The 22,956-nt window shown below is 41.4% G+C and overlaps 1 protein-coding gene across 2 annotated transcripts; it reads right to left on the bottom strand.

Annotated features, from left to right (window-relative positions):
• Positions 1-1,626: 1,626 nt before the first annotated feature.
• LOC117532158 (ubiquitin-conjugating enzyme E2 D3-like) lies at positions 1,627-22,813 on the bottom strand. 2 transcript variants are annotated; one of them, XM_034195451.1, is made up of 8 exons: positions 22,463-22,813; positions 15,676-15,739; positions 6,454-6,485; positions 6,208-6,285; positions 5,808-5,913; positions 5,298-5,391; positions 5,085-5,134; positions 1,627-2,590 (listed from the first exon to the last, which is right to left on the bottom strand). In XM_034195451.1, the coding sequence occupies exons 1-7, from the start codon at positions 22,484-22,486 to the stop codon at positions 5,086-5,088; spliced, it is 447 nt and encodes a 148-aa protein (XP_034051342.1). In that variant the 5' UTR covers positions 22,487-22,813; the 3' UTR covers positions 1,627-2,590; position 5,085. The 2 variants fall into 2 exon arrangements, with proteins under 2 accessions (XP_034051342.1, XP_034051343.1); XM_034195452.1 differs by lacking the exon at positions 5,085-5,134 and having other exon boundaries at positions 22,463-22,810.
• Between the last annotated feature and the right edge of the window lie 143 nt (positions 22,814-22,956).

Below are 22,956 nucleotides of genomic sequence, written 5' to 3' on the forward strand. Positions count from 1 at the left end.
TCACCCTTCAAACCCTATCAAACGCCTCAAAGCAGTGTGTTGATTTTCAGCCAGTTGTGTTGCAGTGGCTCATTTCTTCATGAGGTTTCGAAACTGCCATCACTAAAGAACAGGGATACCACTGTCCTTAAACCAGGTACTGGTAATTTTGGCACTGTGTGCAGGTGCAAAGTCCTGTTGGAAAATGAAATCTGCATCTCCATAAAGTAGACGGCTGCATTGACCTTGGACCTCAGAAAACACAGTGGACCAACACCAGCAGATGACACGGCACCCCAAACCATCACTAACTGTGGAAACTACACTAGACCTCAAGCAACGTGGATTAAGCAGTCTTCCCCATGATTGTGTAGCCTACAGAACTAGACTGAGACCAGTTAAAGGCCTTTGCAGGTGTTTTGAGTTAATTAGCTGATTAGAGTGTGCCACCAGGTATTGTCAATATTGAACCTTTTCACAATATTCAAATTTTCTGATAGTGAACTTGGGGTTTTCATTAGTTGTCAGTTATAATCATTAAAAGAAATATATCAGTCTGTGTGAATGAATGTTTCACTTTGTGAATGGAATTACTGAAATAAATCAACTTTTTCATAATATTCTAATTATACGGCCAGCACCTGTGGGTTTTTTGTAAAGCATTTCTAATGTAATCTTGGATGTACCCCCCACTTCATGCTCTGTGACTGCTGGGATAGGCTCCAGCCCCCTGTGACCCTTAATTGGACTAAAGAAAATTCTTTGTTCTGAAGTCGATTCATTTTCTTAATCCTTCTGTATGCATTTTTTTTTTTTTTTTAATTTTGCTCTTCATAATTCTCAATTGCTAAGTGGTCAGTACACTTTCTCCCTGGATCAAGACCACACATGCTTTTCTGTCAAACATAAAACTAGAGCCAAATAAACAGACTGACCCATACTAAATCCACTGTGGTGACCGTGAAAAGGGAGAAGCTGAATGAATTGGACGCCCATGTTACTTTTACCTGAGGCCAAAATATGGCCAACAGTATTGCAAAAACTTTGTGCACGTCCGTCCGTGCTCAGCATAAGTCCAGTCCCATTACTGCCAGGGTCTTCAAATTCTCATGGAGCATTCTTGGGACACAGATCTTGGACAAGGTCAAAGATGGCTAACCTTGACCAATTTTAAAAGGTTAAAAGGTCACAGTGTTTCCCATTTTATGCCCATACAGCCGAGGGTGTTTTAGCATTACGTTATATTTTATATCGTTATCCATCTTTTGCATTCTGAGACACAGATTTCTTGAGAATGTGTCAAGTTTTGACTCACCACAGACAACGTTGAGAAATATTGCTTTCGCAGAATGCAAGACGGCGAACCACACTACTTTTTCTGGGTCAGGCTAAAAAAAGATTTAAAAAAATCTCGATCATCCCAATGCCATTTTTTTCTTGTTTAATCAAGTGTTAATATACAGAGCTACTTAAGTTTTAATGTTAAATATTCAAATTTAAGTGTGTAGCCACTGCGTATTGTAACAGTCGAGTGTTTTGCTTGTAGTTTACCACCACTATGAAACAGAACTGGCCACCTCCACAAAACAACACATTCAAAAGTGGAGTCTTAAGAAAACTCAGCATTAAGACTGTACAGCTTATTTATGGATTAGGTAACTTTATTGAAATGGAAAACTAAAGAGGCACAAGATGATTATCAACCATGAACTTTGCATCAATAGCTTGATGCTACAAGACTGTGTTTGAAGTGGAATAGCTCATCTACTGGATTCTAAACAAGAACATAAAGCCTTTGGAGGAGGGTGCCTTTTTTTTTTTTTTACCCCCAGCCATTCAACCTCAAAATCCACAGTCAGCAGAAACATCAGATATAATAGCCTACCTTTAACATGCATAAAATAAAACATTTAAAGTTCTTAAGTTTTATTTTCTTAATGTTGATATATACTGCAGTCTTTCTCTGTACAGACACTTGATGGTAGAGTAAGAGACTTCTTTCCTCAAGCAATTGGCCCCTCTGTGAAAGACCAGCAAATCTAACACAAAGTCCACAAAGCTGACCAAGATGCTACTGGTTACTTTCCATAAAACACACAACTTAAGAGATCCCCATATCACTTTCAGGTTAAACATAGGCCTAGAAAAGAAAGTATTCAGGGAGTAGAGCAGAGTGATCAATGGCCCCATAGATCCCACCAATAGGTCAACTGGATTGTTGCAGGAACATGCAAGTGAGTGCAAAGAGACCAGTCACATCTGAGTCTACCAAATGCGTGCACAGTAATTAATTACCAATGCCACAAATTTTCTGTTGGGGGCAATAACAAATATAACCTTTACATGCTCAAACCAATTGTTTAGAACCTAGCTGAATAATTCCATACAAAACAGAACTTAAAAATTCAGGGACTGGCACGTGTTAAAGAGAAAATGACATCTTATAAATGTACAAGTTAAGGAGAGAGAATGGGGGAAAACAGGGGGAGGGGAGTGCTAAACAAAATTTCAGTTACAACTTTGAACCAGAATCAAAATATTCCAACAACTGTCCCAATGATCCCATCACATGGCATATTTTTGTGTCCATTCTTTAGCCAATTTGTTGTATCTGCAAGAGAGAAAAACAAAATTAAAGATGTGCAACCCAAGTACTAACACAGCAAACAGTCTGTTGTAAATACGACTGCACTAAAATGCTCATTGTTGAGCTTATTTTTGTACAACATGCAAACACTTTCAAAGCAAATAGTTACCTTAAAGAAGTAAGCAACTCTAATGTAATGAAGCATCTCACAACAACACACACATCTCCAAAACTAGTGGCTAAAAACACAGATAGCTCGCCATCCACTAGCAAAGAAGGACTCGGAGCAAAGTCCTCCAAGCAGCAAAAGCTAGATCTTTCTGCCTCACAATAAAAACCTATGACACAGGCTGAAGTCAACCGTATGATAGGCAGGTATGTTGTTAAAAGTATGTTGCCATTATCGAGGGTGGAGGATGATTTATTCCGAGCCATTATTGCTAAAATACCAAGAAAATCAAGGGTCTGTACACCATGCTCAAAGACATTTGCTAAATACCTTGATGCTGAGTACGCCAAAATGAACATAGAGCTTAAAAAAAAAGTTTTGAAGAGTTGGACTTTTTGTCTACAACTGCAGATATTTGGACCGTGCACAACCACAGTAGAGCCACACAACCTAGAGTGAAAGAAAGCAGCCTTGGCCTGTACACGTTTCAAGGGCCGTCATACGTATGACAGCATTGCTACAGAACTGGACAATATCCACTCATCCTTTAGTATTTCCAACAAAAGTCACACCTACTGTCACAGACAATGGTTCAAATTTTGTAAAAACCTTTCAAGTTTACCAGCCCGTTCAGGGTGATGACTCTGGGGAGGAGGAGGATAATGATTATGCGACTTTTGTCGACCTTCATGATGCCTTACAAAAACAAGACATGAATGTGGAAGATGATGTTGTGACCGTCACCGCACCACAGATGTGCATCAAACACAGCAAACCGTATTTCATGCTCTGATGTGGACAAGTGGCTACTTTCAAGGCCAGGCATAAAAGTTGTGTACAGAAATGGTAAATGGACTGCATTTATATAGCGATTTTCCATCTGCATCAGACGCTCAAAGCGCTTTACAATTATGCCTCACATTCACCCCGATGTCAGGGTGCTCACTACACACCGGGAGCAATAGGGGATTAAAGGCCTTGCCCAAGGGCCCTTTGTAATTTTCCAATCAGGCGGGGATTTGAACACGCGATCTTCTGGACTCAAGCCCAAAACCTTAACCACTAGACCACCACCTATTTGGTCCCATTACCTTGAATATTTATGACTTGGGTCAAACATTTTGGATTTGCTTCCACAGCTTCTCAATAGGTTTTTTTTTTTAAAAAAAGGTACAAAATTCTCAGCGTATGAAGAAAGTAATTAAAATTGCCTGAAAATCCTTCTCATTATTCTGGCATTTAGCAAATAGAAACCATTTTGGTCATTCTAACAGACCTAAAAGAGGAAATGTTTATTCTGATTTCGTGTCAGACAATGAGAGAGAGAGAGAGAAAAAAAAGTGTGTCATCATATAGTGTATGTGATTTTACAGTCTGAAAAGGATTTGAACTCAAGATCCTCTGGTATCAAGGCCACTTCTTTAACCTTTAGACTCTGTTTCATCACAACTTTTAAATTAATATTTTAAGAATCTTGATAAAACTACACTAACTGCAGTTTTATAAGCAGCTGTGTTAATGAGTGCACTGCATGCTTTCCATAACACTTATGCTTTCATGTGAAAGTTAATTTAATGGGGTGTATGATCATCGAGAACACTGCTCAGCAGCCATATTACATGTGCAAATATGCGCATGCAGCTGAACAGAGAAAGCAGAGCCACAATCAGTCATGTTAAAAGTAGGAAACATTTGTCAAATATGCATAAAAGGCACAGCATTGAAATAACAGGGTTCTGCAGAGAATCTGCTTTTTAATGTAGTGAACAGGGACCACATCAGACACTGAGGTGCACCAAGATGAATTTTTGGTTTGTTTTGTTAAAGTGCAGCCTTTCATAATTAGATAATTGGCATAATTATAATTGTTTTTCATGCAGCCCTGCTTAAAAATGTGAATTTTGTGACATCACGTCATTACAATATAATTCAAGTTATCAGTTTCTTACAAAACTTTGCAGTAAAATTGATCTTTCACAAACGTTAAAGGTAAACCAAAATTTTGTTTCTCTTTCTCTGTGGCATGAAGTTGAAAATTTTCAATTACAATTGCATGTACCATAGCGGTGTGCAGGTGCCACTCCTACCATCAGAGTGGCAGAATTTATTTTAGTCACCTCCCCATTGAAAATAAAAACAAAACAGAAAGACATCCAGTTTACGGGCTGCACCGACATGTGAATGCAGCACAAGTTATGATCATCACACCAGTTAACAAAAATAAAGTGCACTGCAGCCACACATTTCATAAGTGAAACCAAACTTTGATAAGCTCAATGAGACCAGAGCATCCCCAATAAACTAAAATAAACAACCCTGCCACGATGCAGTACTGGTTTTTGGCCTTACCCTAAAGCATGGCATACTTTGCTGTCCATTCCTGAGCTAGTTTATTGTACCTGGAAAGTATAATTCAGTTGCATACAGAGTCAGACCACAACCTCATTCAATGGCCTTCTTCCACCATAAAATATGCACTACAAAGGTGTATTAAGGAGTATAACTTTTTGGGCCCCTCTTACTGAGAGCGATTAAATCCACATGTTCAATATATACACATACCTCGAAGTATCAGTTTTGTAGATTCGTGCAATCTCTGGCACTAGTGGATCATCAGGGTTCGGGTCACAAAGAAGTGAGCAAATGGAAAGAAGAACTAGAAGAAAGCATATATCAAGTAATTTTTCAAAGATTTTTTTTGTCTTCTCTGTTGTACAGTTACACTACAGTCAGATGCTACTTCTACATTTCTCAGTTCTGTCAAATTTCTCTTTGGTTATATGGACATTTAATATGTCCAGCAACAGCAATAATCAGGTGTTTTGTAGGTCAACCATACACACAGCGGTCAAAAATATTTAATATTTGACAAGAATTCTCCAAAATAAGCATTTTGCATATACAAAGGGGTGGGGCAATATGACCCAAAATTAATATCACTATTTTTCACGTTTTGAATTGTGACCGTATTATGTCACAGCATTCCTATATGCGTAGTTGGAAGCTTGCCAAAAACCAAATACATGACTATTTGCCATCAAACTACAAGTGTTCTTGAATAACCAGGTATACCTTTAGAAATTGTAAGTGCAGGAGACCACTGCGATCTGAGAATATCCAGGCAGATACTACCATTACTGTTGATATTTGGGTGGTAAATTCTTGTTGTGAAAGCAACCTGAGGAGGAGAAAAAAATGAAGAGGTAAAAATAGAAAGTGTAATATTAAAACCATGCTGTGCATGTGTCAATTTAATTTCTAGGTAGATGAAATGTTTTTGGCAAATATCTACAATTACTGTAAAAATCCAAACTGTTGAGCAGTTTCACATATTCAGTGTCAGTTCAATTTACTTGAGTATAAGTAAGTTATACTTATAAGCGACATACTTCATGTCATTTTCTTAGATGTACATTAGACAGAAGAGACAACAACAACAAAAAAGTACTGTATGTGTGACCTGCCGGCTTACCTTGGGTGGTTTGAAGGGGTAGTCTGTTGGAAAATGAATTGTCAAGAAGAAGACACCCCCTTGATACGGGCTCTGCGCCTGAAATCAAGAATGACATTTACCTGCTTTAGACAAGATGGAGCTAAATCTCATTTGCTGATACCACATTATCCAGTATCAAGTAAAAAGCTCAATCTTTGCCCTATATGCCCACTTGAGCGACAACCTAATCTCAGCATCAAAGTGAATTATCAAACATGTACTTACTGGTCCCATGATTGTGGCTTGCCAATGAAACACTGAAGAATAAAAAACAAACATCAGCAATGAGAAAAAGCCAACCGAACTCTCATAACAGGAACTACACTTTAACCACCTTTGCATCTTTTATGTACTGTAACATTTCCTACAAAACTAATTTACATTAAAATTTCTGCCAGCTCTTAATAAAAACTAACTGTGCATTCATCAAAATAGAGACAAATTTTTACATAAACCTTTCCTTTGTTTTTTTTAAATACGCATTTCCTTGATTAAACACCTGGGCGATACTGTGGGAGGTGCTGCGGGAGTATGGAGTCAGGGGGTCGCTTCTCAAGGCAATCCAATCTCTGTACTCACAAAGCGAGAGCTGTGTCGGGTGGTTGGCAGTAATTCGGACTTGTTTCCGGTGGGGGTTGGCCTCCACCAGGGCTGTGCCTCGTCACCAGTCCTGTCACAAGCAGGACTGGTGATGAGGACAGGATAGAGATGTAGTCGGGGGAGGAGGGTTTGCAGTTTGGTGGGCTCAGGGTCTCATCACAGCTTTTTGCAGATGATGTGGTCCTGTTGACTTCATCAACCTGTGATCTCCAACACTCACTGGATCGGTTTGTAGCCGAGTGTGAAGCGGCTGGGATGAGGATCAGCACCTCTAAATCTGAGGCCATGGTTCTCAGCAGGAAACTGATGGATTGCCTACTCTGGGTAGGGAATGTGAGCTTGCCCCAAGTGAAGGAGTTCAAGTACACTGGGGTCTTGTGTGTGGGGTCATGAGTGAGGGATAATGGAGCGCGAGATTGGCCGGAGAAACTGCGCAGGAGGGGCAGTATTGCATTCGCGCTACCTTACTGTTGTGAAGAAAAGGGAGCTGAGCCAAAAAGCAAAACTCTCAATCTACTGGCCAATCTTCATTCCTACTCTCACCTATGGTCACGAGGGTTGGGTCATGACAGAAAGAACTAGATCACGGGTACATCGGCCGAAATGGGCTTCCTTAGGAGGGTGGCTGGTGCCTCCTTTAGCGATAGGGTGAAAAGCTGAGAGTAGAGCCGCTGCTACTTCGTGTTGAAAGGAGCCAGCTGAGGTGGTTCGGGCATCTGGTAAGGATGCCCCCTGGGCGTCTCCTAGGGAGGTGTTCCAGGCACATCCATTTGGGAGGAGACCCTGGGGAAGACCCAGGACTAGGTGGAGAGATTATATCACCACAATGGCCTGGGAACGCCTCGGATCCCCCAGTCAGAGGTGGTCAATGCACCCTGGGAAAGGGAAGTCTGTGGTTCCCTGCTATAGCTGTGGCCCCTGTGACCCGATCCCAGATAAGCGGTTGAAGATGAGTGAGTGACACTCCCAAGCCAATGAAAAAAAAAAAAAAAAAAAAAAGTACCTACAGTTTGCATAACAGAAGGTGCCGTCCAGGTCATCTTGGAGCTTCATATTGTATAGTTTGAGGCATCATGTATGTCCTGTGAATAAAGCTCAGGTGAATTTGCTGATGATCAGGGTTCTCGGACGAACAAAGCAGATGCACAAACCGCTTCTCAGTCAAAATCAGAAGGTGAATTCGGAATGTCCCTTCTTCAGCAAGCATCCAGATGTAATGGGACATACAGCTCTTCGAGAATGCGCACATATAGTCCAGAAATGTGACCCTTAGAGCCACAGGTGCTATTCATCAGTTTAAGGAGCGGGTGGTCTTTAAGTAGAGTCTGCCATGGCACCCCATAAGTTTTTGTAGCAGTTCTCAACTGAAGATAAAAAAAAAGAAAAGAAAGTAGAGCCCTGAAAATTAAGCCCCATTTACACATAGATGGTAAGAGCACCTGGAAGCGTCCCGGAAGTGTTTTTGGCCGTCTTGAGGATCAAACGACGTTGTCAACGCCGGCACTAGGGGGTTTACTTCCGGCTTTATCGGGAATCGCTGAAGAAAATTATTCAACATGTCGAATAATTCCGGGAGCGCTCCTGGAGAATTCGCGTGACGACAGAGACAACGCGAACAACGGCGTTTGATACTTTTTAATCGCCGTTTCATCCTGCCCCTTCCTGTAGGGCCGCAGTTTACACCGCTGTAATTGGCGGCCGGCGTTGTATCCCTAACCAACGACGTGTAAAACGGCGATAGAGCCCACATCGGCGTCCTCAAAGGCGTTTTAACCAGCGACAGAGGCAGACAAAACGGCGGCACTAGCGGACAGTACGCCGTTCTAAATGCCACCTCCCGATTAACGGTGTTCCAAATGGCTGATAGGCGGCGGTCAATATAAAAACGCTAGCGCGCTGCATGCAGGCCTCTCACTTGCGGCCAGCTCCAGATATATTTGCAGAGAAGCTCCAGTATGCCTCCTAAAAGAAAATTGGCAGCGACAAGGACTTACCAAGAGGTCTGTTTCAGAAGCAGAGGAGAGGCCTGTGGTGGAGACGAGCAACACGTTGAGGAGGGGAAAAGGAAAGGAGAAGAAAAGGCTGAGAGATGAGCTCCCTCCCCCTGCAGTGACAGCTGCTTCAGCCTATTATACTCTGGGGGTGGTGCCTATATGCAAAAGTTCCTGGAGTAACGCAGGATTTGCCTGGATAAATCCAGTGGTACACAGGGCATTATTGGCGGCAGCAGAGCACCGCCGTTCTCATGCGCGTCTTAACCTGCGATTGTAAAGGATAGAACTGGGTATTAACCCCCGTTGCCTGATGTGTGCCGGATGCTATGGCGTCAAAACGCCGCTTTATTTGGCGGATTTAGCGGCGTTTTATCCGCGTATTTGCGGCTAGTACGGCTCTCAAAACGCCGGTGAAATGCTCCGCCCCTTTCCACCGCAAAAACAGCCAGAACTACCGCAAACTTCGGTCTACGTACTACCCGTCGACAAAACCGTCTATGTGTAACCTGGGCTTTAAACTAAAAGATTCTCAAGGAAGCGTACACCATTATCATGCCATTGCCTACATTGAGCCCGTTTTATGGAGCACTTATTGATCAGAATACCTTCATTGTTAAAGATGGGAGAACACTGATTCCAGCTAGACTTAATCCCACACGCTTTTTCAGCAAAGCGCCAGACTGCAATAATATGAGACAGAAGGGACCAAACAGAGTCGTACATTTATTCTGAGGAACATTAGCAAATAATGGCCTGGTTTCACAGACAAGGCTTATATCAAGCCAGGTGTAGGCCTACGTCAGACTAGTAAAGCTAGGTCATTTAAGTGGCTTGCATGAGCATGGCTTACATTTGTCTTAGTTAGCCCTAGACTGTGGAGTCTGGGAGTAAGCTCAAATGAAAAAAACCTGGGTCAAGCCTCATTGCCTCATCATCACACGGCGTTAGCTGAACGAAGGAAAAATGTCACAAATTGTCGAGAAAAACTGGAGGAATGACCCTGGACTTCGCCTATCACCAAAAAGCCTATGAGTGAAGAGCACATAAAAAGCCAAAACAAAATAAGTTAATACGAGGTAGCACATTCACATCGATTCCTCATGTTTATCATTTTTTAATTCATTCGAAATTTAAAAATTTTGATTATGGATCAAATAGAGGAACATTTGTCTGAAAAGTCTGCAAATATGACCAACTTCACAAGCCGGAGGTTGAAAAACTACAAATACGCTCAAATGACACGCAATTCATGGAGGGAAACTACATGCAATGTTAGCTTGGAGGTTGATGGCTGTATAAAGAAGTGGAGCGGTCCAGAAAAATAGGGGGGTGGGGGACAACTAAGAACCACAGACTGAATATATAACAAGAACAGTAGCAGTGCAGGCACAAAGAATTTTTCAATTTTTTTCAATTTCAATTTATTTTCCTTTATATAGCGCCAAATCACAACAGAGTTGCCTCAAGGCGCTTCACACAGGTAAGGTCTAACCTTACCAACCCCCAGAGCAACAGTGGTAAGGAAAAACTCCCTCTGAGGAAGAAACCTCAAGCAGACCAGACTCAAAGGGGTGACCCTCTGCTTGGGCCATGCTACAAACATAAATTACAGAAATAATTCACAGAACAATTCACGGACGAATATACAAGAATTGCTGTTGGTGCACAGGACAGGAGGGTCGCCAACACAAACACAACTCCCATCTCTGGATGAAGCTGCACCTTAAACAGAGAAAAAAACAGAATCAGGCATCAGAAAGACAAAAAAATACTGTATAATTTGCCAGCATTAATCAACAAGAAAAACAGAAGAAATACTAAGGTGATCGCTGGCCGCTAGCCCTAAGCTTCACTAAAAGACCCAGAATTTAGGTGAAGATGAGGCTGCGGCCCGCTCCAATTATTAATAACATGAATTAAAAGAGTAAAAAGCGTAAAACAAAACTGTACCAGTATGCTAGCCATATGAAAGGGAAAATAAGTGCGTCTTAAGTCTGGACTTGAAAGTCTCCACAGAATCTGATTGTTTTATTGACGCAGGGAGATCATTCCAAAGAACAGGGGCACGATAAGAGAACGCTCTGTGACCCGCAGACTTCTTATTCACCCTAGGGACACAAAGTAGTCCTGCACCCTGTGAAGGTAAAGCCCGGGCCGGTACCTAAGGTTTAATTAGGTCAGCTAGGTAGGGAGGTGCCAGTCCATGAATAATTTTATAGGTTAGTAGCAGAACCTTAAAATTTGATCTCATTGTGGCAGGAAGCCAGTAAAGAGACGCCAAAATGGGTGTAATGTGGTCAAACTTTTTGCTTCATGTCAAAAGTCTGGCTGCAGCATTTTGAACCAATTGGAGAGCCCTAATGCTAGACTGCGGTAAACCAGAAAATAGAACATTGCAGTAGTCCAATCTAGAAGAGATGAACGCATGGATCAGGGTCTCAGCATCAGCTACAGACAGGATGGGATGAATCTTTGCTATATTTAGCAGGTGGAAGAAAGCAGTCCTAGTAATATTTCTAATATGGAGGCCAAAGGACAACAAAGGATCAAAAATTACCCCAAGGTTCCTCACTTTGTCAGTGTGATGTATGACACACGAGCCTAGGCTGAGTGTTAACTGGTCAAATTGATGCCGATGTCTCACTGGACCAAGAACCATCATTTCAGTCTTTTCAGAGTTTAAAAGTAGGAAGTTTCTAGACATCCAACTTCTCACTGCTGCAAGGCAATCTTCTAAGGATTTTATGTGAACGAGATTACCAGCAGTTAACGGCATATATAACTGAGTATCATCTGCATAGCAGTGAAAGGTAATCCCAAAACGCTGCAATATGTGCCCTACGACAGACCCCTGAGGAACCCCAAATTTCATGTCACTAAGGTAAGAAGTAGTGTTACTGTACAAAACACAGTGAGAACAACTTGTCAAGTATGACATCAGCCATGCAAGGGCACTCCCAGCAATCCCAAAATGATTCTCCAGCCTATCAAGTAGAATATGATGATCCACTGTATCAAATGCAGCACTGAGATCTAACAGCCTCAGAACCATAGTGGTGTCCGAGTCCATTGTAAGCAGAAGATCATTCACCACTTTAGTGAGAGCCATCTCTGTGGAATGATATTTTCTAAAAGCAGACCGCAGTGGCTCTCAGTAAGATAGTCTACGAGCTGTCGTGACACCACTTTTTCCAGAATTTTAGAGCAAAATAATAGATTTGATATCGGCCGATAGTTTTTCAATACACTAGGGTCAAGATTAGGTTTCTTAAGTAATGGTTTAATCACTGCAGATTTGAAACATTTAGGAACAGATCCAGAAGTTAAAGAAAGATTAATAATTTCCAGCACAATCGGCCCAAGAGTGGGCCACAGGTCCTTAAACAGTTTTGTTGGTATAGGATCAAATAAATAGGTTGTGCTTTTTGATGATGTTACAAGTTTAGTCAGCATGTCTAGAGAGATACTGTCAAATTCTGTAAATCTAGGTAATACCTCAGTAGTGGCGCCCACCTCAATAGCAGGGTGTAGTGGCTGGGTTAAGGCATGCTGGGATATGTTCAACCGAATGTCATCTATTTTCTTCTCAAAGTAATCTAGGAAATCTTGTGCTGTAAAAGGAGAGCGAGCTACAGGTGGCTGTCCATGAATACGTGTTGCCACCGTGTCAAACAAGAGCTTTGAGTTATGCTTGTTTTTGTTGATCAAATCATAGGTCCGCTTTGTAGCCAATAACGCATGCTTATAGTCTAAGATAGCATCACGCCACGCCACGCAAGGTGGAATACTTCTAATTTTGAATGACGCCATTTCTGTTCTAGACCTCTTGCTTTATGCTTGAGGTCACGCAGGTAATCATTGAACCAAGGTGACTGCGATTTGGGGGAGCGCGGTTTCAACACAGGTGGTGCAATCATGTCGAGTGTCGTTTTGAGCACTGAGTTTAAACTATCCACAAGTCTGTCTACTGACTGGGTATTTGTCAAAAGTGAGGCTAAGACATCAGGCAGTCTAGCTTCTAGTTCAGTCTTAGTTGAGGAGTTGATGCATCGCTGCAGTGATAAATAAGGTTGTTCCACTAAACACGGCAGCGAAACTGTAAACTTAGTGAGTGATCAGAGACCACTGATGTAAGAGGCATGATGTCAATATTCGTGACAGCAATACCACGTGTGAGAACCAGATCCAGGGTATTTCCACTAATGTGCGTCGAATCCCGAATGCATTGCCGAAATCCTAATGCATCCACAATTTCCATAAATGATTTGCAGAGGGGATCAGAAGGCTTATTTATATGAACGTTAAAGTCACCAATGATCAGAATGTTATCTGCACTAGTTGACAAGTTAGAGATGAACGCACCAAATTCATCTAAGAATTCAGAATATGGGCCAGGAGGCCTATATACAGTGACAAAGTAATACGGCTGATTTTTATTCTTCTGACCTTGGCAATGCGTAATATCCTGAGCGGAGCGGAGAATCAGATGCTCAAACGAGTTATATTTGTGACCCCCAACAGCTAATAAGCTAAACCTAGATTTATAAATAAGAGCAACACCCCGCCTTGCTTCGCATCACGAGGGACGCGACTAAATGTATATGCTGGTGGGCAGGCTTCATTTAAAGTAGACCTGCATTGAAATAAATGTGGTCAGATTTCAGAAAGAAATAGCTGATATGTATTTATAAGACCCTTGTGAATGCAGAAAGTAAATCTGTAAGCCCAAATTTGTAATTCAGCTAAGAAATCTTCATTTAAAAATGACAAATTTGCAGCTAAAATTTAGCCCTCTGTGAAAACAGTTTGTACAGCCGTATCAGTTCCATGACGTCAGGGACAAGACGACGCGCTCCTGCCTTCAGTCCGATCCCGCATTGAAATTGATTTTATCTGTTAGTAATATTACTTATACACGTCCTGGTTTCAACATCCAAAAGTAAGCTGCAATGAATGTGAGATACAGATCTGTGTGCTCAGATCAGCAATGACATCGACAGCGGGTGCCGTTCTTCCTCTCCCACTCTCTGCCTCCGCTACGCTCGCTGTTTTAATGTGAAGCGGCCGGTACACCTGTTGCTGCAAGGACAGACTTCTTGCGGCAAAATCCACAGCACCGCACGTCTCGGCAATCGGAGCCCCAGAGCTCCATGGACGCTGAGAGAGGTTTATATATTTTTAATGACTAGGATTCTTTGCGGGTCTCGCCTCCATATCCCGCGATGGTACCGGAGGCGAAAGACAGTAGATTTTCATTGCGACACCACTCAAACGGGCGTATGAAAAAGTCCCCCAAAATAATTTTCAAGCACAAATAAAAGAAATGTGTACTCACCAAACGTGCCGCAAGACAATATGAAGTTTTAAAAAAAGTAGATCCTTCCGTATAAGACAAGAAAAAGGTGCAGATGCAAACTGACAAATCCACAAATTACAATTGGCGCAATGCATGCTGGGATAGGGTCTTGTCCGTGACGTCTCAGCAGCGTCCATGATGAGCGGGACAATTTGCGGAGGGCTAAATGTTAGCTGTAAATTTGTCATTTTCAAATGAAGATTTCTCCGTTGAATGACAGATCTGGGCTTGCAGATTTACTTTACTACATTCAGAAGGATCTCATGTCATGTCAAGTCATTTTTTGTTCAAAAAATCTGACTGCATTTTTTTTAATGCAGGTCTCCTTTAAGGGGAGGACAGCTGTAGGTTTAAGCCAGGTTTCACATAACCCAATCATATCTAAGTGATGATGAATAATTAAATCAATCAACAATGATTTTGAGGACAGTGATCTTATGTTAATGAGACCCAGTCTAAGGACCTCAGTGGGGTTGACAGTTGAACTGTTTGGGTTTAGGGGTGGTTCCACAGTAGCATATACTTGTATAAGATGCCTAGAAGTAGGTTTAGGTTTGAGACATTCCATGCGTGTTGTAGGTAGCAGACACAAAATCTTTGCTATTACTGGAACAACCACTGGGCCATCCTCAATTTCAACATGATCCAATATAGTAATGGGTATTAAGTGTGCAAAGCATATCCCTCTATGATTTTTATGGACACGTCTACGGGAACAGGCCACAGTCTCAACTTGTTGAATTTCCCTCCCTGGCAGATAAACTGCACTATCACCATAGTGGATTTTCTGCACTAATTTCCCCGCTAAGCTAATGGATTCCACACACACATTTGTCATAAGCCTTGCAGGGTCTCTAATCACCTGCTCCGTGGCCTGCTGTAGATTCCTAATGTTACCCTCCCTGTAGAGCTCTATCTATGTTCGCAGACAAGATGGCGGCGCCTTCCCCAGTAGGGTGGAGGCCCTCCGGCATCAGAAGGCCACGGCAGCCCCAGAACGAAGGCGAGTTATCAATAAAGCTAAAGCCTTGCTGTTGACAAAACTGCACCAGCCACCTATTTAATGATGTCAGCCTGCTAAATGCCTCATCAGTACCCCGGGAGGGGAGGGGACCAGAGACTATTAATCGATGAAAGTGGAGATGAAAGCCCTGCCTTCTTCTCCACGTATCGCCCCTACTGTTCTGGTGGTAAATTTACGACACCCATCAACACAACAGAACTTCAAAAGGGTCACACCCACATCACTGGTTGACCACAAAGTTGTAGAAGCAGAAAAATCAGGCTTTAGGAATTTAAGGTACCACTCCGCAGCAGATTTAGGAAAAAAAAAAAAAAAAAAAGAAAAGTGATTTGACCAAATATAATCCTTTTTTTCCAGACAAAGATTTGACCTGGTCATTAAATGAGGCAGGCCCTTATTCAAGGCCAGGTGTTAAATCAAGGAAATACATCAAGTCGATATACCGGACCATTAAACAACACTCAGTGACTTACCATCATCACCTACCGGGCCGGCTGAGCACTGTGCTGGAGGGTCATGAGCAAAGTCACAAAGCTCCTGTAATGAAAAGAGGTTTGCAGCATAACCAATTACAGAGTGTAATCTTCAGAGACAGAACAATAAAACTATGTGTATTTGAAGCACTGGTGACAGCAGTAGAAAAATCACTTAACATCCTGGAACAGACTAATGCCACTCTCACATGCTGGCCATGTAGACCCTAAACTGGACATTCAGTTTCAGTGAAAGGACTCAGCCCCTACTGGCTGCAACAGCCGCACACCATGATGGTACACACCACTGCATGTCAAAAATTTTCAGTTCAGTTTTTCAAAATGGCGGCATGAGAAAGGGTCACGTTTGGGAGAGCAGTTCTTCAAGACCTGGCTCCCTGAATCCTTCACATTGAAACAAAGTCTGGTCAAGTTGGAGAGGGCACACCACTCACTGGCCCCAAAGCCCCCCTTGACACAGAGACCATGGCCGGATTTCATTGGGTTCCATAATTATGAAGTTAAATAGTGTTTAATGAATGTTGCTTGGGAGATGAGACGGGAAAAAAGAAAAAAAGAAAAAAAAAGTGCTGAAATATGAAGACGCAAGAGTCATGATATTTCAGGACTTTTCTGCATCTGTTTTCCGGAGGAGAAGGGGATATGATTGAGTGAAGAAACAACAGAGCACTCAGCACTGACTACAGGCAAATCTACCCTGCACCTCTGAGGTGTTCCATGACCCAGATGTAGTGGAGAAATACATCAAGTCAAGTCAATGAAGGAAACCCACCATGATGTGTGAACACTATTCCGTTATTATTGTGGACAGTCTAAGGCACACCTGTGCACTAATCATGGTGTCTAATCAGCATCTTGATATGGCACACCTGTGAGGTGGGATGGATTATCTCAGCAAAGGAGAAGTGCTCACTATCACAGATTTAGACTGGTTTGTGAACAATATTTGAGGGAAATGGTGATATTGTGTATGTGGAAAAAGTTTTAGATCTTTGAGTTCATCTCATACAAAATGGGAGCAAAACCATAAGTGTTGCGTTTATATTTTTGTTGAGTGTATATATATATATATATATATATATATATATTTATTTTTAACTCAACAGTGGATTTGTCGGACTATTAGGTGCTACAGTTGGACAATGGACCCACACTGCATTTTATTTGGAGCACTGAGACTGTTAGTTTTGCAGGTTCATTATAGGTAAAACCTCCTACCCTCCCGGAGTCCCGAACGGATGGATTTTTTTTTTCTTTTGCTGCTGGAGAACCCTTTCACTCGAGCTCCCCTAAGTTTAGGAGAAGGACAGTGTGTTTTATGCCAATGTTAGGCAAGATGTACTTTAGATCCATTTTTTTTTCTTATAACTGTTACAGTGTTATGTTTTGTTTTCATTTGGCTCACTCTATTATAGATTTTGCAGCAACATGTTTATCATCATCTCTTTTTTTCTTCATAGTCGGTAACTATGTCAGCTTTGAAGCTATGTACTTGGAATGTGAACGGTGTTCACACACATGTGAAACGGAAAAAGATCCTAACTTATTTTAAAGGACATGTTGCATGTTTTTTTAACGTCCCAGTTCAGACTTCAGACAACTTTATTGATCCCAAAAAAGGGCAATTATGTTTACACTCCAATTACCTCAGAATTAGACAAGATACAGCAATTAATCCACAATTATTACTTGTTTACTATAATAATGGCACACATCAAAATTAAAGACAACACATATACATTTGACATATGCCCTAATACAATTATTTTATTAGTGGTCTCTGATGTTTTTATTGCTCTGAGAGAGTTAACAGGTGCATTTCCGGAAAACGTCTTACTCTGCGATTCTCGGTGTGTGACATATATATTAGGAAAACAGAAGTATCCTGATGGCTGACAGACAGAGCAAAAAAAAAAAAAAAAAAATGTGGTTATGCCCAATGACAACACTTTGGAGCTTTTATTTGAAAGTGATGACTCAGATTTACAGAGGAGACAACACACTTCACCCTGAAACTCTTAACCTTTACAAAGTGTCTGATTTTGGAAACTAAAGTGTGGTGACAAGTTGTTTATGTCATGTGACGTGGACTGCCTCCACCATGCTGTTTTTACAAACTGCCTGGACACATGGATGTTTTTTTTTTTTTTTTACATTGGAAAAAGTCAGAATACATTATTTTCAGGAGATAACATGCCACAATTCTCACAGAACCGGAGCTAAAAGCAGCGCTGCTGTCAGACATTCTGTAGCCACGATCTCGCGCGCAAGAGGACTTTTTTGGACCTGGACACGGTGTAGACTTTACATTTGGAAAGCTTTACAACTGGGTGAGTGCCATGTTCATGTTTCCTCTTTTGCTTAATGTTCTCTTCAGTGGAGGTGGTAGGTTTTTTGTTTTTTTACTTTGAGAGTCTGTGGGAATCTGAACCTTCATGTGTGAACAGCAAGCTCTTTTAACCTGCAAATTGCAGCTGTTCATTGACGCTGTAGATGTGAAATGCATAGATGTGATCACATCTATGCATTTCATGTCCATGTTCGCAGCTGCAATAAACAGCTGACACATGCAGCTGAGAGGGGGTGCAACGATTTACCCAAACTGACTCCAAATACGAGTAAATTAAGTACTTTTATTCATGTTTTGGTGGTTTAAGTACTCCGTTCTCAAAACACACTGTTGCCTCATCAGGGCTCACTGCATCAGATCTCAAAGTTCAAAGATTTATTGCGTGCCCCCCCCCCCCAAAAAAAAGAATCGCCAGGACTCAAGTGTATTGAAACATTTTTTTGTTGTTGTTTCAGCAGTCTAAAGCTCTACGTGGGCTCTATAGAGCCGTGGCAGAAGTTTCATACACTAATGTGCCCCTGTGAAAACAAGTGCTTGATTCCCCCCATTGCCAGATCACATACTGGTGGCTGAACTGGGACAAATAATATACAACCCCAAATCCAATGAAGTTGGGACATTGTGTAAAATGTAAATAAAAACAGAATACAATGAGCTGAAAATCCTCTTCAACCTATATTCAACTGAATACACCACAAAGACAAGATATTTAATGTTCAAACTGATAAACTTTGTTGTTTTTGTGCAAATATTTGCTCATTTTGAAATGGGTGCCTGCAACACATTTCAAAAAAGTTGGTATGGGGCAACAAAAGACAGGGAAAGTTGATGAATGCTCAAAGAACACCTAAATGGAAACAGGTGAGTGTCATGATTGGGTATAAAAGGAGCATCCCAAAAAGGTTCAGCCATTCACAAGCAAAGATGGGGTGAGGATCACCACTTTGTGAACAACTGCGTGAAAGAAAAAAAAAAAAGTCCAACAGTTTAAGAACAATGTTTCTCAACGTTCAGTTGCAAGGAATATAAGGATTCCATCATCTACAGTCCATAATATAATCAGAAGATTCAGACAATCTGGAGAACTTTCTACACATAAACGGCAAAGCCGAAAACCAACACTGAATGCCTGTGACCTTCGATTCCTCAGGCGGCACTGCATTAAAAACCAACATAACTGTGTAAAGAATCTTACAGCATGGGCTCAGGAAACCATTCGTTAACAGTTTGTCGCTACATCTACAAGCGCAAGTTAAAACTCTACTATGCAAAGCGAAAGCCATACATTAACAACATCCAGAAATGCGGCCACCTTTTCTGGGACTGAGCTCATTTGAAATGGACAGACACAAAGTGGAAAGATGTGCTGTGGTCTGATGAGTCCACATTTTAAATTGTTTTTGGAAATCATGGATGTTGTGTCCTCCGGACAAAAGAGGAAAAAGACCATCCAGATTGTTACCAGTGCAAAGTTCAAAAGACAGCATCTGTGATGGTATGGGGGTGTGTTAGTGCCCATGGCATGGGCAATTTGCACATCTGTGATGGCACCATCAATGCTGAAAGGTACATCCAGGAAAGGGAATGGAGTTTTAGGCTGTTCCCAAAATAGTGCATGAAAAGAAAACTACACTCACCTTTCCAGAAATACAGCGGGATGCACTGCTGCGTTGGCAGGGCTCGTTAACATCAGAGATCAGATTCTTACAGTTACCTGATTATTATGGTCATGTAAACGTACTCATCCTATAACCCCAATACCAGTAAAGTTGGGATGTTGGGTAAAATGTAAATAAAAACAGAATAGAAATCCTCTTCAACCTATATTCAACTGAATACACCACAAAGACAAGATATTTAATGTTCAAACTGATAAACTTTGTTTTTGTGCAAATATTTGCTCATCTTGAAATGGATGCCTGCAACACATTTCAAAAAAGCTTGGATAGTGGTATGTTTACCACTGTGTTACATCACCTTTCCTTCTAAAAACACTAATTGTTTAAGCTTTGTAGGTGGATTTCTTTCCCATTCTTGCTTGATGTACGACTTCAGTTGTTCAACAGTCCAGGGTCTCCGTTGTCCTATTTTCTGCTTCATAATGCGCCACACATTTTCAACGGGTGACAGGTCTGGACTGCAGGCAGGCCAGTCTAGTACTCCCACTCTTTTACAACGAAGCCACACTGTTGTAACACGTGCAGAATGTGGCTTGGCATTGTCTTGCTGAAATTAGCAGGGACGTCCCTGAAAAAGACGTTGCTTGGATGGCAGCATGTGTTGCTCCAAAACCTGGATGTACCTTTCAGCATCGTTAGTGCCATCACAGATGTATAAGTTGCCCATGCCATGGGCACTAACACACCCCCATACATCACAGATGCTGGCTTTTGAACTTTGCACTGGTAACAATCTGGATGGTCTTTTTCCTCTTTTGTCCAGAGGACACGACATCCATGATTTCCAAAAACGATTTGAAATGTGGACTCATCAGACCACAGCACACTTTTCCACTTTGTGTCTGTCCATTTCAAATGAGCTCGGGCCCAGAGAAGGCAGCAGCGTTTCTGGATGTTTTGATGCATGGCTTTCACTTTGCATGGTAGAGTTTTAACTTGCACTTGTAGATGTAGTGACAAAATGTGTTAACAGATTCTTTAATTCGGTAAGATTCTTTACACAGTGATGTTGGTTTTTAATCCAGTGCTGCCTGAAGGTCACGGGCATTCAATGTTGGTTTTCGGCCTTGCCACTTACGTGTTGAAAGTTCTCCAAATTCTCTGAATCTTCTGATTATAGTATGGACTGTAGATGATGGAATCCCTAAATTCCTTACAATTAAACATTGAGAAACACTGTTCTTAAACTGTTGGACTATTTTTTTTTTTTACATAGTTGTTCACAAAGTGGTGATCCTCACCCCATCTTTGCTTGTGAACAGCTGAGCCTTTTGGGGATGTTCTTTTTATACCCAATCATGACACTCAACTGTTTCCAATTAACCTGTTCACTTGTGGAATGTTCCAAACAGGTGTTCTTTGAGCATTCAACTTTCCCAGTCTTTTGTTGCCCCTGTCCCAGCTTTTTTGAAATGTGTTGCAGGCATTTATTTCAAAATGAGCAAATATTTGCAGTAAAACAAAAAAAGTCTATCAGTTTGAACATTAAATATCTTATCTTTGTGGTACATTCAATTGAATATTGGTTGAAGAGGATTTGCAAATCATTATGTTTTTATTTACCTTTCACAACGTCCCAACTTCACTGGAATTGGGGTTGTACCTTGTTTTTTTGTTTTCAAACAACATGCTTGCCAAAAACTTGAGCAGCTTTAAAAAAAGATGTTTATACTGAAAAGATGAGAGAATACCAATCTCAATTCTTATCAAGAAAATCATGGTTGTCATTTAATCCAGAATTATTTAGCCCAACTGCAATATGCACACCTCAGTTTCTCATGTGTAAACAACTCCACAAACACTACTCTCGTTCTCCACCATCAATTCGTAATATCAAAGCTGACATCAATTTTTGTTTTGGTGACAATCCAGACCTGGCCAGTGGGGCGGGGTGTAAATATATCTATTGTGATTCACTATAAAAAGCAGTTTGATTAAAAATAAATTATTAATTCTGCATTCTCTCAGGGAATATCTTACTTCAAATATAAATCTTCAGCACAAGAGGGCAAGCAGACCAGTTCCATGGCTGAAGGCAAGTTGAGCCAAGCACTCCTACTTTAAGTGTTATTTTTAGGCATACTATAAGAGTGACATTGGGCATTGCGCACCTGGGGCCTCTGTGACAGGTTTAATTTAAGAGCAAGTTGCTTCATTTTCCTTCCAGGAAGATTCTAGTAAACACCAGGGTTAACACGCAATTCTATGACGTCTAAAGGTGTCTTTACACTGCAGCTCATTTCCTGGTGTGAACACGCACCCAGTGAGCAAACAAGTTACATATTTTAAACGTATCAAGAACGCGGATCTGTGAAGATCGGAGAGCGATGAGTCAGGATTTCTGGGAATGCCGTGAACCCTACACATCATGCTGGGATAGAACGATTGGCCAACCTAGATATCCAACACATGGGCATTAATAACTCCCACAGTGTTTTATGAGGTTATACACGTCAAGCATTGATCAGAGGTAAAGAAGGTACGAAGTGTTGAGTAATTCAGGGGGCCTTTTTTTCATCACTCCACTCTGACGAACAGTGATGTAATAAGAGAACTGAACGTTAAACACAAAAAAGGTTTTAACAACTCCCCCGTACCACCAGCGCCATTATAAAACCATCGCAACTTGGCAAATAAGATATAACTTCACACGTTTAGACAATACCCATAATCTGGTGCAGTGGTAGTTTCCGTTTTGAGGGAGGCTAGCTAGCGAAGGAAGCTAAAGTGTTCTTACCTTGTTAATCCGTTTAAAAGCCATACTTCCTCGATGTGTGTCAGAATTTCCTTTTCAAGCAATGATGGTCTACTGTTATTCGCCTGAATGGTTGGCTATTTTATTTGTCAGACAGCTACCAAACTAAAACTAGGTATGCGGCGGAGATGCTAAACCTATATAGTTACCGTGCCTAGCGTTAGCTTATTTTCGCCTTAACGTTGCCGCTACAGAGCGTTCTATAATCTTCGATTTCACTTTAAACTTAATGTCTAATATCGTAATGTTTAGATTCGTGTACCGGGTAAACTCCGGTAGAAAATGACTCGCTCTTTGTCAGTCGCCACAGTAAACCTTTCCGCGGTCCGTCTGCGTGGATCTGACGCTTTATGACATGTAGGCGGTTCATTAGCTGTTAGCAGGCTGAGCCACGAGGCGGAGCTTCCACCTTCTGATGGTTGGAGGTGAAGGTACAGGAAGCCCAGCACTATGTAGCACTATGGTGCAATGGAAAA

The sequence above is a fragment of the Thalassophryne amazonica genome, chromosome 19, assembly GCF_902500255.1.
Source record: "Thalassophryne amazonica chromosome 19, fThaAma1.1, whole genome shotgun sequence".
In the NCBI taxonomy this organism is placed as follows: Eukaryota; Metazoa; Chordata; class Actinopteri; order Batrachoidiformes; family Batrachoididae; genus Thalassophryne; species Thalassophryne amazonica.